The sequence below is a fragment of the Gallus gallus genome, chromosome 4, assembly GCF_016699485.2.
Source record: "Gallus gallus isolate bGalGal1 chromosome 4, bGalGal1.mat.broiler.GRCg7b, whole genome shotgun sequence".
Taxonomy (NCBI): domain Eukaryota; kingdom Metazoa; phylum Chordata; class Aves; order Galliformes; family Phasianidae; genus Gallus; species Gallus gallus.
Window position 1 is genome coordinate 80,256,347 of NC_052535.1, and position 15,435 is coordinate 80,271,781.

At 39.5% G+C, this 15,435-nt stretch overlaps 1 protein-coding gene across 19 annotated transcripts in view; it reads right to left on the bottom strand.

Annotated features, from left to right (window-relative positions):
* ABLIM2 (actin binding LIM protein family member 2) overlaps positions 1-15,435 on the bottom strand; it is a 137,545-nt gene that overhangs the window by 79,034 nt on the left and 43,076 nt on the right. For all 19 annotated transcript variants that reach the window (XM_025150016.3, XM_025150008.3, XM_025150015.3 and 16 more), the window contains exon 3: positions 6,058-6,241. In XM_025150016.3, coding sequence (XP_025005784.1) covers positions 6,058-6,241 — 184 coding nt within the window. The remainder of the gene's footprint in view (positions 1-6,057; positions 6,242-15,435) is intronic.

Consider the following 15,435-nt stretch of genomic DNA (forward strand, 5'->3'; position numbering starts at 1 on the left):
GGAAAGGATCTCTGGAGGTCATCTGGTCCAAGCCAGAAGTTTATTCAAATGTATCACATTATCACATACAGTAATTTTTTTCATGTTTATACAGATGATTAAAATTAAGGACTAACTATTAAAAACTGTCTCAGTAGCAGAGTGATGTAACTCAAATTCTCTTTCAGTTTTTTCCTTCCAATGTGAAAGACATCATTTAATCATGTATTCACTTCAATTAATTGTTACAAAAATCACTTCTATAACCAACCCGTATTCATTCACTTCAACAGGCACTAACCAAGGAATTTCAGCTGTTCCAGAACTGAGACAAGAAATAATCAATCTCCTGCATGTTTTTAGGGAGATATCTCCTTTTAGTTTACAGATACAGCTTTACTAAGACTGCTGGTAATCTACTCAAAATTAAACCTCCACAAAATTAAACCTCCACAGATGCAATCACACAACTACACTGTCACACAAGTACCCCATTATCTTTCATACTTATGCATCTTAGCATTCCCTGAACAAGATGTTACCATTCACTACGATTCAGCATAGTCTTCAATGGCATCAAGGCTGGGAATCAATGGATGACCCAACTGGACTATTGTGTGAGATCTAAGTAGAATTGAAAGCTTTGCTCCATTAATCCTAGAGACAGTGGTGCACTGGAAGCCATAAGTGATTTACTGATTTGAAGAAGCACTACTACTACTGAGCATTCTTGTAACTTATATTAGGTTAGGAGTAGCAGTCAGACAGCATGTTGATTTATCTTATATCTGATCTAACTGGCGAAAATCTAGCTGAGCTTCTGCACATAGAAGCCCATCTAAAACAGATGCAGCAAACATTAAATAAAGTATAAGTAGGTACTGATCCGTTTGAATGGGCTCTTCTATGTTAGGCAATTAGACAGTCAGAAGATGCAGTTAAAACTGGAAGAGAATAGAATAACTGACCTCTTATTGCACAAAAACATAGCTGGTAGATGACGCCCACAAAACACACCAGCACTCACATGCACTGTAACAGGCCACAAGGCATACTTCAGGGGGAAGGTGTGGGAAGGTTTTACTACCCCATTAAACTGGTTTGTTTTCTGAAAGTTTAGTATCACCAACATTTCTGTAGCATCTGACCTCCCCCTTTCACAAGCTATTCTGCTCCAGGTTTTTGATGCCAGTACAAGTGAAAGCTCAACAGAAGGTGATAACAGACAATTAACGAGGTTTCAGTTTCTGAGCTCTTTAACTTGTGAGCAGGACTATATATAGCACTGTAGGTTAAAAACAGTGTATCTGCCTTTTATTATAATGACATCTCACAGTCAGCCACTGAATATCACTAGGTATGGGATTTAATTAGATGTTCATCCTCTTAAAAACATTCAGTGTGATTTTCACAGTTCACTAATCTATTTTTAAAATGAGAATTAAGAGTATCTTTTAAGCAGCTCCTTGGAATTACTTGTAAGGCTTTTAGTACATCTCTTATGATTCATTTTTCAATGAATTTTGTTTTATCCACCTGCCTCCAATATTTGTAGTTGGCAGTGACTGCAGGTGACCAACAAATTATACTGTAAAACATAAACCAGCATCAGCCTAATTCAGGGCAACTGCATGCTGACACTGAAAGGCTTGTTTCCTCTTTCTCTGCACGATGTCTCAGCCTTTGCAGCTGAGGGCAAGTCATTCACGCTTTCTGGGCCAAAAACATGTTCATTTTTTTTTCCAGAGCTAGCTCATGGCCTTCTGTTCTTTAAGTTGCTGACCTGACTTTTTGACAGAATCATCAACTGAACTTGATATAATAAAATTCATCATGTACACGTTGCAAAAAAAGCATCCTGTGTATGACCAATTATAAGAATACTGTAACTATACAGATAACGATTACATACATTCCTCCAGTTGGGTGAATAAACAACTCCCATCCTAACTTTATTAACTATATGAACCCATAATACCAAAATGCAGACTGATACCATATGCACACGTCAGTAACACTGAAATCCAACATAGTGCCCACATATAGTATAACCATATGCCTACATAGAGCAGACCGTATATCTTAATGTGTCTATATAAGGTATTATCACACTAAGACTTCTCATGAAAATACCATTTTAAAAAGTATTTCTTTTCATCACAGGTATAACTTCCCATTGCTTTCTGAAACACTTAACTTTCTGGCCTTTTACATCCTGCATATGCTGTTCTGGTGAGCCAAGTCTCCAAGTGCCATGTAAGAATTTTGTAAACAATGTCAATGGACCTCAGCCCTTCTTGATACAAATAGTCTTAATTATCTCTCTCTTTTTATTTCACTTTTAGAAACATGGGACCTTTCAGAGGAAATGCTTCTGGTAGCCCTCCGTAGGACATAGGCCCTTCCAGTTAACGATAATGTAAGAACAGGATTGCTTACGCGCTTGCTGGGAGTTCAGAGGAAGCAGTCAATCTGCAGCTTTTTTTGAATCTATGTTATTCTTCTCCTACTCTTTCAAGGTTTTAGCAATACAATCACAAAAAAAAAAAAAAAAAAAAAAAAAAAAAAAAACAGCTGCAAACAGTTATTCTGACTATGAAAAGCGCTGGGAGAAAGCCCTCAAACTATGCCAGCAGAGCAAACACGCAATTTAAATCTGAATTTGTATAGAAGCCAACTGGTCAGTGCAAGATAGACACCATCCCATAGCACACTAGGATACAGTGCATTTTTAACATCAGTTTCTCATCTATGAATTTCTGAACTGTGGCAGCACAGGGCAAGAGCATTTGAGTCCCACCAGATGCCTTAGGGAAGATCTGGGTTTCTGACACACAAGCTTTTTCACAGAGCATTGCAGCAGCTTATCAACGCAGTGCAGACTGCAAGAGGGAATACAGCTTTGTATGACACTGGTTCATGTGGCACTCAAAAGCAGCAATGTCAGTGGCTCCAAAAAGTGAATGGAGCTATGTGACTGGCATTTCCCCACTGCTCCAGCTAGTTGTGTGCAAAGTACTTTCAGCAGCTAATGTTTACTTTTGCTAGTGAAATTGGTAAGAGCTGTGCTTGGTTCCCCTTAGGGCAGGAAAGGTAGTCAGCCCCATTCCAGAAGTCAGAATTCTAACAGAGAGCCTACGTTAAAGTCCAGTTGTGAGGGGTAATGTCAAATGCAGTTTGCATGATCATGTAGCTGCCTTAGATGGTGTGGATTTGGTCTGTTATTTAATCTTTCTGCCAATCTGTAAGAAATGAGGACATGAATGGTACTCGGGACACATTCTTCCAAGGAAAATGCCCAGGAAAAGTGCTTTACAGCATTGTACCCCTAACCAAATGGCTCAAGGTCTTTTTTCTGTCTGGCATGTTTCTGTTGGTTTTTATTCATTTTTTTTAAGGAAAAAAAGCCCACCTACTTTTCTGTGTCAGCTTAAAACACATATACTCTACTCACCATATTTTTGCTGACGTATCACTTAATAAAATAAATGCTGCTGCTGATTAGATAGGACATTCTTTCCCATAAAGAACATGAATTACATTTGGCTTGCAAAGACTAGGGTAATTGAAGCAATGCTGATTTAAAGAAGTTGAGAAAATGGTCCAGTGTTTTTAATATGAACAGATGATGGGATTCTTCTGTTGATCTATGCCACAAGTCAGTGTTACAACCCCCTTAGGAGACACTAATTGAATCCTGCAACTCAGCTGGATGTTAGTTGGCCCTGATGAAGACATCATGAATTTGCGTGTCCTTCAAAGGAAAGCAGTGGAAGCAAACCTGGGTCTCTCTAATGAAGTTGCACATAGCAGCAATTATAAACTTTATTAGTGGAATAGCTTTTAATCCAATTATTCAGTCACACAAGAAGGTTAGAGGACATCTCTGTATTTATTTCTTTATATGAAATGCTATTTTATCAACAACTTTGTTTTTAAAATTGTTACCTAGATTCAGCACATCTTCATTACATGGGATATTAGTAGCATGCTCCAGTAAGTACTGTCTCCATACTGCAATTCATCTAACATGGATTGTTAAGTACTTACGTAATTTAATTACATGAAAACTTATTCTGATTTTTCAGAACCATCAGCTGAAGGACTGGCTAAATACAGCAAGAAGTCTGTACAGCAACAGCCTCATTGAAGCCTATGTGAGGTATTAAGCTGCTAAATACAGGCAGAAAATCATCATGGAATGGCTTAGGTTGGAAGAGGCCTTAAAGATCATCTAGTTCCAACCCCCAGCTGTGGGCAGGGTTGCCAACTACTAAATCAGATGCTAGAGCAGGCTAGCACAGCCCCATCCAACCTAGCCTTGAACACCTCTGGGGATGGGGCATCCACGGGTTCTCTGGGCAGCCTGTTCCAGCAAAGGCACATGCTAGGCACATGAACTAGTCCCTAATGATGTGGCAAAGAATGTCACCACATTTGGCAGGAAAGTAGAATCAATGGGTTTTATTTTCCTCTTAGTCAAATGAGTACCTCATTACATGGAAAGTACCAGCACTAACAAGAACTGTAGAAGAGCTGTTACACTGACAGGCTGTGCAATCCACATTTAACTCACGAGTGTCACAATTAGCCACTTAAACCATTCTACCTCCTATTAAATATACATATATGTTCAGGTTTATTATCTTTACTCTTCATGTTTGTTTATCCAAAAGGAAAAATCTACTAATATTTGCAGAGACTGAAGAGACATAATTTAATCTAACAGAAGCCTGTCAGGCTAGGAGACTTCCCCTTAGTACAACTAATCAATTATTTTTGCAATTGGTAGATTCAAGCTGCACAGACATCTTGCCATGACACATGGCTGTTCTGGAATTTGAAGCAAGCCCTGTTTCTATATCAGAACAGGAGGACATCTGAGCTCATCCACCTGGTGAGCTGGGTAGATTTGGTTGGTTGCCATATGGCCACAGAGTCAGAGATCCTTTGCACTGCCCAAGTATCTGAATACAGCACCAGCAGATACAGCATCTATAATGTGATGCCTTGATGCCCTATTACTCACAGCACTGCAGCCTGTACTTTCTCTTACCATTTGGAGTTGCTTTCATGTGTTGGTACAAGCTCAAATTTGACAGAAACATTGTTAAAGCAGTCACTTCAAACTACTGCCACATCAGTGCATTTCATGGAATCATAGAATGTCTTGCATTGGAAGGGACCTCAAAGATCATCTAGTTTCAACCCCTGCCATGGGCAGGGTTGCTGACTGCTAGATTAAGCACTATATCAGGTTGCAGAGAACTCCATCCAACCTGGCCTTGAACACCTCCAGGGATGAGGGCATTCAGAACGTCTCAGGGTAGCCTGTTCCTGAAGTTTCCTGAAACTGTGACATACATAAAGTTTCTTCCTGAAGTTTGTGTTATTTCCGTAGAAGAAAATTAAGATATAGTTCCAATGAACATCAACTGTCTGTACTTCAGAGCCTGCAAAGATTACCACCGTCATTGGATCACAGTGGGAAATGATCTTACTGACCTCCATCAGGCATCTCGTGGAAGGGACTTCTTGTGTGCTGTGTCACTTGTCACCTACACTCCTGCTGGAGACTCGTGGTGAAATCCAACACGTACACCAATGTTTGTGAGACCAGAGCATTTCTATACTATTTTAAGTGACTACTGTGATGTCTGGGAAGCAGAACTGTGATATTTTGGTTTAAGTCTACTCATACAGTATCTGCTTGGATTGCCTGAGATGTGGGCACTGATATCTAAGTCCTGTGTAAACTTCAGCCAGCAAAACATGAAATAGCAGACACCAGAGAAATCAGGATGAATATCTGGGGCAAAACGTCTGACCAGAGAGATAAAGGCAGTTTCTTAAGTACCTTGAAAACTTCACATATAAAATATCATTAAGCAGACACAGAATTAAAAAAATAAAAAAAAGGTACTCTGAATTTGGATTTTAAAAAATCTGCTCTTTAAAAAGTAGCAGATAGAATAGAAAATATAACAATTTTTCATCCATATGCTATCAATTTGAATGCCTGGCATTGGTCTTTCAAAATCTATTTTTAAAAAAAACACAACTTCAGAGAACACATACCTGCAGACAGCACACACAAAACAGTCTGGGTGATAGGTTTTGCCCAGTGCTGAGACCACTTCTCCCTCAATGAATTCATCACAACTGAAGCACCGTGTGCCATAGAGTCTCTGGTAGTCCAAAGTACAGATGTAGTCTCCCTGTCTCACGAAAAATCCTCCTTGAGCCAGGTCACATCCACAAGCTGCAGGAAGAAAAAAGGCAGACTCAGAAGGATGAAAAAGGAAAAAGCTCTCTCCGAGATGAAGCCGATCAGCATGATTCCTAGCAGAGTGTTTTAGTACTTCAGTACATGGCCTTATGATCACAGAACAGTTGTCTATCTGAAAAACACTGCTTTTACAGTGCTTTTGCATCAGTCATCTATTTTGTACACTAATAGTTTAGAGTTAATCTTTAGTACAGAGTAAAGTCTTTTAGATTCAAGTACAGGGCTGACATATACAATACTCGCATTTAATAGGTTAAAGGAAATGCATAAAGGGTATAAACCTTCAAAATCCAAAGCACCAATGTTGAAATGAATCATAGAATGGATTGGGTTGGAAGGGACCTTAAAAGTCACTGAGCTCCAACCCCCTGCCATGAGCTGGTTCCCCCCACCAGCTCAGGCTGCCCTCGGCCCCATCCAACCTGGCCTTGAGCACCTCCAGGGAAGGGGCATCCACAGCTTTTCTGGGCAGCCTGAGCAGATGTATCATCACACTCTAGGTGAAAAAATGTCTCAGAGATTACTATACAATTGTTCAATAGCCTTCCTGGGTACAAACAGTGCTTAAATACTGCTCCCACTAAGCACGGGATCTGGTGTGCATGGCAACTGCCTTCAATGTCCATGACAGCTTACAGAATATTTTAAAATAGACCTTATGTTTACCTGGTAAGTGTCACACAGCAAATATGAACTGAAGGGATATCCACAACCATCTGCTCCTGGTAAAAGTAGAATTTTTAATCCTATCTGTCATTTTATCATTTTAAAGCTGAATGTGTAGGAAAGAGTTAAAGTTGATTAACCAAGTGTCTGTGAGGCTTTGCAAGAGGCTTTCTCCCTTGCACCCAGGATGCAGACAGGCTGACATTTTGAGATTATAAAATGGGAAAGAGACAACAATCTGAGTGAAGTCACACAGAAGTAGACAGAGTTGCAGAAGATGGCCCCCATCCATATGGACCAAAATATTTGAAAACCTTCCAAAATTGACTTACAAGGAGAACAGAAATTCAAAATGGTGATTCTGTCACTGTGATAAGCACCACTTATTTGTTACACGGTTTTTAAAAGTAGTATCTCTATTCATACCAAAGCCTGTTTTCCAAACCTGAATCTGTCATCTTACATCTAAACAATGAGAAACAGGTCCAGTAAGCATGCTTAAAACACAAAGTAAAATATTCACGACACAGAAAACCTTAGAAAGCATAGGATCCTGTCATTTTTTATTCAAAACCAAACCCAATTGCCTGTCTTTTTTATCACCTTTCTTAATAGCACAGGTGGCTCAATGCCATCTTGGCATTTAAATTATAATCTTCCTCTCTGGGAATGGCCCTGACACTAAACAACAGAAAACAACAATCATGCTGATAATGCTTTAGTATACAACCAAGAATCTTAGGTTAATTAACTTTTCTTCTTTGTAAACCAAAGCAATTCCAATTACACTGCATTTGGCAGAGATAACAACTATAGGCTGGATAATTTGTATTGCAATGCACTGTTCATGGGCCTCACTTCACAAACAGTATTTGTGAAATAACTTTTTTCTTCCTCAACATTACATAGAGTCCCTGCTCTAATGCGTAGTAAGGACATGCTTTTTGTAGACTCCTCACAAATATCACAAGACCTGCTAAGTGTTACAGGTTTCCTTCAGTCGATATATTTCACCTACATACGTACTGGCAAGATAAAAAAAAAACAAAAAAAAACAGAAATCAGCAGTGGTTTTAAGATGATGGTGAGCAGAGTGCTGAGCGGATATCAATGATGCAGTAGAACAGTTCTAAATTATATCAGATAGCACGTAAATTTGTCAAGTAGAGTATGAGTGAAAACATATAAAGGACATAATTAGACATCGGAGCGAAGGTTGGTGGCGACAGCCCTGTCACTAGTGCTAGATGGGGCCCTGTCTCATCCTGAAAATATGCGGGCTGCTCAGGAAGTAAGGCCTCCTATTTTTATGTTGCTGTCCCAGGACATCAGAAGAGGATGTTGGTAGTATGGCAGTAGAGGATGGACATTTCCACGATTATTTTTTCCTTACACTTTCTTGCTGTGCGATGGCAGCAGAAGGACAGTCTGACAAAATGGCCTCTGACAAGGAAGAACAGATGAGGCACAAATGTGCCATGGAGAAAAAATGGCACCCACTGACATTCATCGATGTTTTCTATATGCTTATAGAGACCAAACAGTGGATGTGAGCACAATGAGAACTGGACTTCATGGGCAACATTTTCCCAACAATATCACCAATATCAGCTGTGAAACAGTGGATCACATCAGCTGGTACAGGTTTTTATGAGCACACCTGTAGGCTCTTGTCCATTGCTGGGGAAAATGAATAGTTAATGGTGGTGACTATGTTGAAAAATACTGTCCTGTAGCTGAAAATTTTCTCTATGAATCAGTGTTATTGTGCTCTTTGTAACTGTTGATTTCTGTGGAAATAAACACAAAGCATTACTTTCAGAGTAACCTATGCATTTTATTTTCGCAAAGGCAGAGGTTGCAATTACCTTGACTTCTCATGTATCACTCCACAGCAGACTGCATTAATGCAAAGTGGGTAATCAAGAAGCTGGATGCCTTGAGACACCAAGAATGGATTTATTTTGAAGACACAATGTGAAATGTCTTCCATGCAAATATGAACAACAACAACAACAAATAATCATGTGTGGCAGAAGAAGACTTGCAAATATTGGCAGTCATGGAACTACAAGTCATTAATGATTTGAGTAACAAAGAATGCATTGTGCCAAGTAGGTCCTGCAGAGCTAGATAGTATCAAAAATGCTATACCTTGTGAGACCTCATCTAGCACTTGCTCAGTTATTTTCACAAAAGACTGATTCACACCAGAGCAGGTGTAAGTGTGGCTATCAGGATGACGTGTAGAAAAAAAACTTATTTTAAGAGACAAGCAGAACTTGGCTTGTTTAGCCTACCAAAACCCACACGCTGGGAAACAACTAATACCTCAACATAAATTTGAGGTTCAAACAGAGTAAGCTAAAGATGAAGACCTGTTCAAACCCAGCAAAAGCCCTGACACAAGAGCAAGTGAGGAGACCTTGGCCATGAACAAATGGAGGCTGAAAATAATAGAAATGTTTCTAACCACCAGAGGAAGAAGTTTTTTGGAATAGCATTCAAGTAAGAGAGAAAACAGATAGGAAAAAATGGCCTCTGATCTCTCTAACTTCAGAATGTTGTCTGAGCAATATTAGAAGGAGATTATTAAATATGGTTGCAACATCAGAGTTTTTTTTTTTTTTTTTTTTTTTTTTTTTAAGTACAAGTGAGAAATCATGGGACCACAAAAAGTGTGGGACAAGCTTAGCTAGTATTAGAATGATATGTTTATAAACATATACATATATATATATTAAATTTCTTGGATATTTGATACTTTTAACCCAGTTCCAAACATGAAATGCAAATATCAACATTTTAAAATATATTTCTTTCCTTTAATACTCCTATTTAATTACACAGATGCATCTGGCATCCTCCATAAAATCAGCACTCAGTAAATGTTACAATATAACAAATACCTGAACAGTTTTATTCAGCTGTTCCCTCACAACGCAAAAACTTTCAAGTTCCTGAATTCTATAGTTACAATGGAAAGTGCATAGGAAGTAGGAAAAGAGCCTCATTCATTATTTTTCCCACTGAGAATACTAGCTTCTGTGTATTATCGTAATAGAAATACACTGACATAAATAGGTTATAGTAAAAAGGTATTTGGAAACAATTTGATCTATAACAAATTGAATTGCTACTACTGGCCAATACTTCTGTGGAGATTTGATATCTTCTTCCGCTCACCCAAGGCTATCACTTCTGATGTACACCAATGACTACTGATTCAATTTAGTACAATAACTTTTTTTTTTTTTTTACAGCAGAGGATTATAACTTTCTTACCTTTCATAAACCCAGCTGCTCTTTTTTCAGTAAAAATCTGAATTGTAAAGATTACAGCTGAAGCAATCTTATACACTCAATATTGAGGAAAAGTTTTCTTTTTACCATTTCTGCTTTTAAATGAAGACAGGCTTTTCATGCAAGAACACCACATACACTGCAAAATACTTCATCACAGGGAAAAGCTGGGATGAAAAGTTTTCTAACAGCCTTAGCTATCAACAATTTTCCTTCTGTATCAGTAACATCACTTTCAAGTTTTTCAGTGTCTTAGCATTCCAAAATCATGTTATCAAGTCTTGATTCTAAGTTTGTCCCCTTAATTAAATTCTCGTCAACAATCATTAGTTTCCCTAGAATTTCCTATGAACTAATTCACCATAATCAAAAATCCTAAATGAGAAAGGCCATTAATTTTTTTTTTTTCTTCACAAAAATATGAGTAGGGTGAACTTATGGCCTTTTGCAAGCTGAGAGAAATAAGACCCATTAGCCCTATCTTGGGTGCAATGCCATTCCCCTGTCCTGCTGCTTATGTGGGCAGGGAGCCCCTTCCAAACTGGGCTGATCCTGCACACCTGCAGAAATGAAAAACCAGGGAAAGAAAACCTGAAGGGAAACCTGAAGGATGTTTGAGGAGCACATTTGAAGGCAACTAGTAGATCTCACTCTTCTTGGAGGGGAAATCAGTGTTATCTCACAGATCCACTCCCACCCAACACTTGTCATCCTAAATGAGTATCTGGAGGTAGGGTTATTTAAAACCTAGAAGCAGCTTCCCACTATTACAGAAGTTCTTAGTGAAGCAAGGAAAGCATTGCAAACACAGCACTTGAGATAAAGAGAAAGAAACACTGAGAAACTCATCTGCTTGCCTTGGTGTTACCTTTCACTCCAAGGCAATGCCCCATGCTGAGTGACTCTGTGGTACCGAGGGACATGATGGCAATGAGTTCATGCTTGGACTAAATGGTCTTAAAGGTCTTTTCCAACCTAAATGATTCTATGCTGAACAGTCACTGGCTTCAGGAGTAATTTTTAAATACTGAATAAATAAACATCTGTCTCTTGTGAGGGTATTTGGCAGCCATCCATCACCAGGACGTGGTGGGAGATGTGTAAGGGATGGGAGGTGCGCTGCCTCTGCAGAGGGTAGCTCAGGTTGGCTTCTCTGACAGCTCAAGATTTCTACTCAAGAAGACAGTTTTCAGTGACCCTACTCTAAAATAACTCACGTAGACCCAAGGGGTTTTTCTATTTGTTAAGAAGGTAGCTACTTTTCATCAGGCTGGTGTCTGTAACAGCATCTTGAGCACTGTCATTTATGCCATGTGATTTCACTGGCAATCTAACTCCATAATCCTTATGGATAGTGCATCACATCAGGGCTACAGTCTATAAAAATAAATAGCAGCAATAACAATTAATTAGGGCACTTTTAGCACACTGTTAACCCCACTACTATGTGTCATCAGTATTGTATTTGCACTGTACGAATACAGAACACATCTCCATTTTCCCTGCTTTCAAATGAGCCTAGTGAAAGTAGATTAATTTTTTGGCTGTGTGCTGTGTCCCAAGAGGCCCAGAAGATGCTGTACTTGCCATGCTGCTCTATATTACAGCAGCTGTAACACTAAAATTCACAGGTTGCCCTGTCATTCAGACAGCACTGTTTAACTTTCAGCCTGCCAAAAAAACCAAGTATTTCGTTTATCAACCTGCAAGCACATGTATGAAGTTGGGTTTTTTTAAACTATTTTTTACTCTCTCTGTTTACTTGCTTATTTATGTAAGCAAGCAGGCATCAATCCAACACAGTAGAGAGAGGTAGACTCCCCAGAGACAAGAGAAAGAAGAAAAAGCCAATCTTAACACTATAAGCTAAGCAAGGGAAAGAACCTCTGCTTGTACAACAGCTGAATAAGTTGTCTTCCTCAGCACTGCTGTTTAAGTTCATTTCTAGTATTTCCCTTCTGTCTCTGAGATGGATCATGGTGGCTGACTAAACCCCAAGAATGAAACACTGAGTATGCTACTGACATAATTTACTGTGGGCAGAAAAATAGCACTGATGCAATCTAGGAGCTCATTCTCCAAAGAGCCTGTTATTATTTCTGGAACATTTCGCATGGCCACTCTGCCCATGAGAAACAATAGCAATCACCTGGCAAGCTTCCACTGCTACCACTTTGACTTCAAACTGACTTGCAAGTAATTTGCAGCAGCTCAGACTAATTTCCAGACGACAACTGACTGTGATGCTGTCTTTCTGCTCTGGTGCTGATGAATCCAGGTAGGCTTTCCACAAAGGTTTTAGGAATGACTTTCATCTGTAAGCCTAACAGCCACATGAAGTTTGCATGTGACTATCATCCCACTTGCTGTCTCAGTCAATTCACATCTGAAATTCTTTGTCAATAGGTGAGGCAGAAGCAAGACAGAAGGAATGATGTTTAATCTATATAATCTCTGTAACCCAGACACTCTTCCCAGGTAGGAATAACCTTATCTAAATCTTTCCATGTAGATGTCCATAGTATCAAGAATACTCAAGCTTGCCAATCTCTTATAGTGTTTTAGCTATGATATCTGAAATACCAACTGTAATCTCAATTCATTTTGTTACAGTCTGTGGCAAACAATGGAAGGAGCATGCAGCATCAGAAAGCTCAGCCAATGTACCAAACCCTTCCCCAGCCTCCAAACAGGAACACACAGGCAGACAGCTCTGAAGAATAAAACCAGAATTTTCTGGAGCAGATAAGATAGAGAGAACTGGGGGAATACATCTTATCCATCATGCAACATTTCCCTATACATGTGTAGCATTACTGAAAGCATAGCTCCCAAGCTAGCCTGCCTATTATATCCATCAATTAATTTGTGGGTACACAGTTCAGTACAGGAAAACCTTGAGAGATTCTGAATGATGCTGAGAGACTAACAAAACATTAAAGATTCAGGTGCACTAATTAAATGAAGGAGAGTGGGGAGTTTCCTGTGCATTATGTAATTTGATATCTACATATCTAAAAATTTGCATTAGAAAGTACACATCCATTTTCCATTTCCCTCTTGGAAAACAGAATTTCACAGTAGCTTAAAGACAGTGTAATTGCCCAATAAAAACTCTTATGTGGTGCTACAGGTGAAAGAGAATACTATATACATAGATATTTGGTGCTACCAGAACAACCTCCAGGAAAATCAGAAAAACTGTCTGCTTTATATTGATTTACTATGTTAAGGAATCATTCTGATTATTTTTTATTTACAAGCAGGCTAAAGAGATTGAAGAAACAGGGTAAAGAAACAGAATAATGCGCTTTCACTCATTTTCTAACTCGTAGCACCTTTGGCTGCTCTGATAAAATACTGCTGTCATTTGCCAGGCCAATGAAGTCAGTGTGCCATTGCAGGCTTTTTTCTTTTTTTCACCAAAAAACCAACAGTTTTGCTTTACACAAAGCTATTAAATATTTTCTAATTTTCCATAATCATGCTTTGGGTATCAGTTGCAGTTTTGCAAATTAAGTGCTTAATCTGTCTATGCACAGATATGGCACATGGTCTGGTGTTAATGAGACATGCAAAAAGAGGAGGTGGAATTACACCACCAGTGACAAATTTTATGCTACAGTTTTCAGGTCTCCAAGCAGATTTCACCTCACCTTGGTACACTGAAATGCCCATTGAGAACTTAAGTGTGTTGTCTGTATCCCTGCTGTACTCCCCTGTGAAAGGGTGTTTCTACAGACAGAAAGTTCCCCTCTGCAGAGGAAAATTTGCACTGACATCTTTTGTGTGGGTATAAACTCTACCCTAAAAAGAGAATTTCAGAAATTCAATAGAATTGCAAGCTCTTCATGGGGATGACAATATCTAATGTAGGTTGAAATTATGTATGCTCAAAATTGCCTCATCTGAATAATAACTTTAGCGCTTGCAAAGTTTATGTTTCCATCCACCACTTCATTTAATGAACATCAAGCATCATTTTTAAATGAGTTCAGTTGAGAATTTCTGCATATGGCTGTATCTGTGGTTTGGATTGTCCCCCAGAAATTTCAGCAATTACTTCTTCGAAAATCTCATCCATGTTTTTATGAGCACTGGTAAGTGGAAAAAAGAAATCATCTCTCCCATTTATAAGAAAGGGAAGAAGAAGGACCTGGGGAACTACAGGCTGGTGAGCCTCACTTCTGTGCCTGGGAAGATCATGGAGCAGATCCTCCTGGAAGATGTGTTATGGCACATGAGGGACAAGCAGGTGATCTGAGACAACCAGCACAGCTTCACCAAGGGAAGGCTGTGCAATCTGGTAGCCTACTACGATGGAGTGATGGCATCAGTGAACAAAAGGCAAGCAACTGATGTCACAGACCTGGACTTCTGCAAGGCCTTTGGCATGGTCTCCTACCACAGCCCTGCTGAGAAGGCTTAGGTGTCTTGGTTGATGAAAAATTGAACATGAGCCAGCAGCATGCACTTGCAGCCATATAGGCTAACAATATCCTGGGCAGCATCAGAAGAGGAGTGGCCATCAGGGCAAGGGAGATGATTACCCCTCTCAACTTTGCCCCTGTGATGCCCCATCCAGAGTACTGTGTCCAGCTCTAGGGCCTCCAACACAAGAAAGATGTCGAGCTTTTGTAGATGGTCCAGAGGAGGGCCACAAAGATTATAAGAAGGCTGGAGCACCTCCACTATGAAGACAGGCTGAAGAAGCTGGGCTTGTCCAGAGAAGACTGCGAGGAGACCTCTTTACAGCCTTCCAGTATTTAAAGGGAGATTACAAACAGGAGGAAAATCAACCTTTTACATGAGTAGATAGTGATAGGACAAGAGGGAATTGTTTTAAACTAATGGAAGGAAGATTTAGATGTCAGGGGAAAGTTCTTCTCTGAGAGGGTGGTGAGATGTTGGAACAGGCTGCCCAGTGAGGTTGTGGAGGCCCTGTCCCTGGAGATGTTCAAGGTCAGGCTGGATGGTGCCCCAGGCAACTTGATCTAGCAGTTGCCAACTCCGTCCGTGGCAGGAGCATTGAACTTGACGATGTTTGAAGTCCCTTCTAACCTAAGTCATTCTGTAATACAATTTCAAGTATAACTACTCAATCTTTGGACTGCAAGACAAAACTAAGGATAAAAGAAAGTCAATAGAAAGACTAAAGAAAAATATATTTGTCCATTAGTGAAAAAGTAAAATGTAAT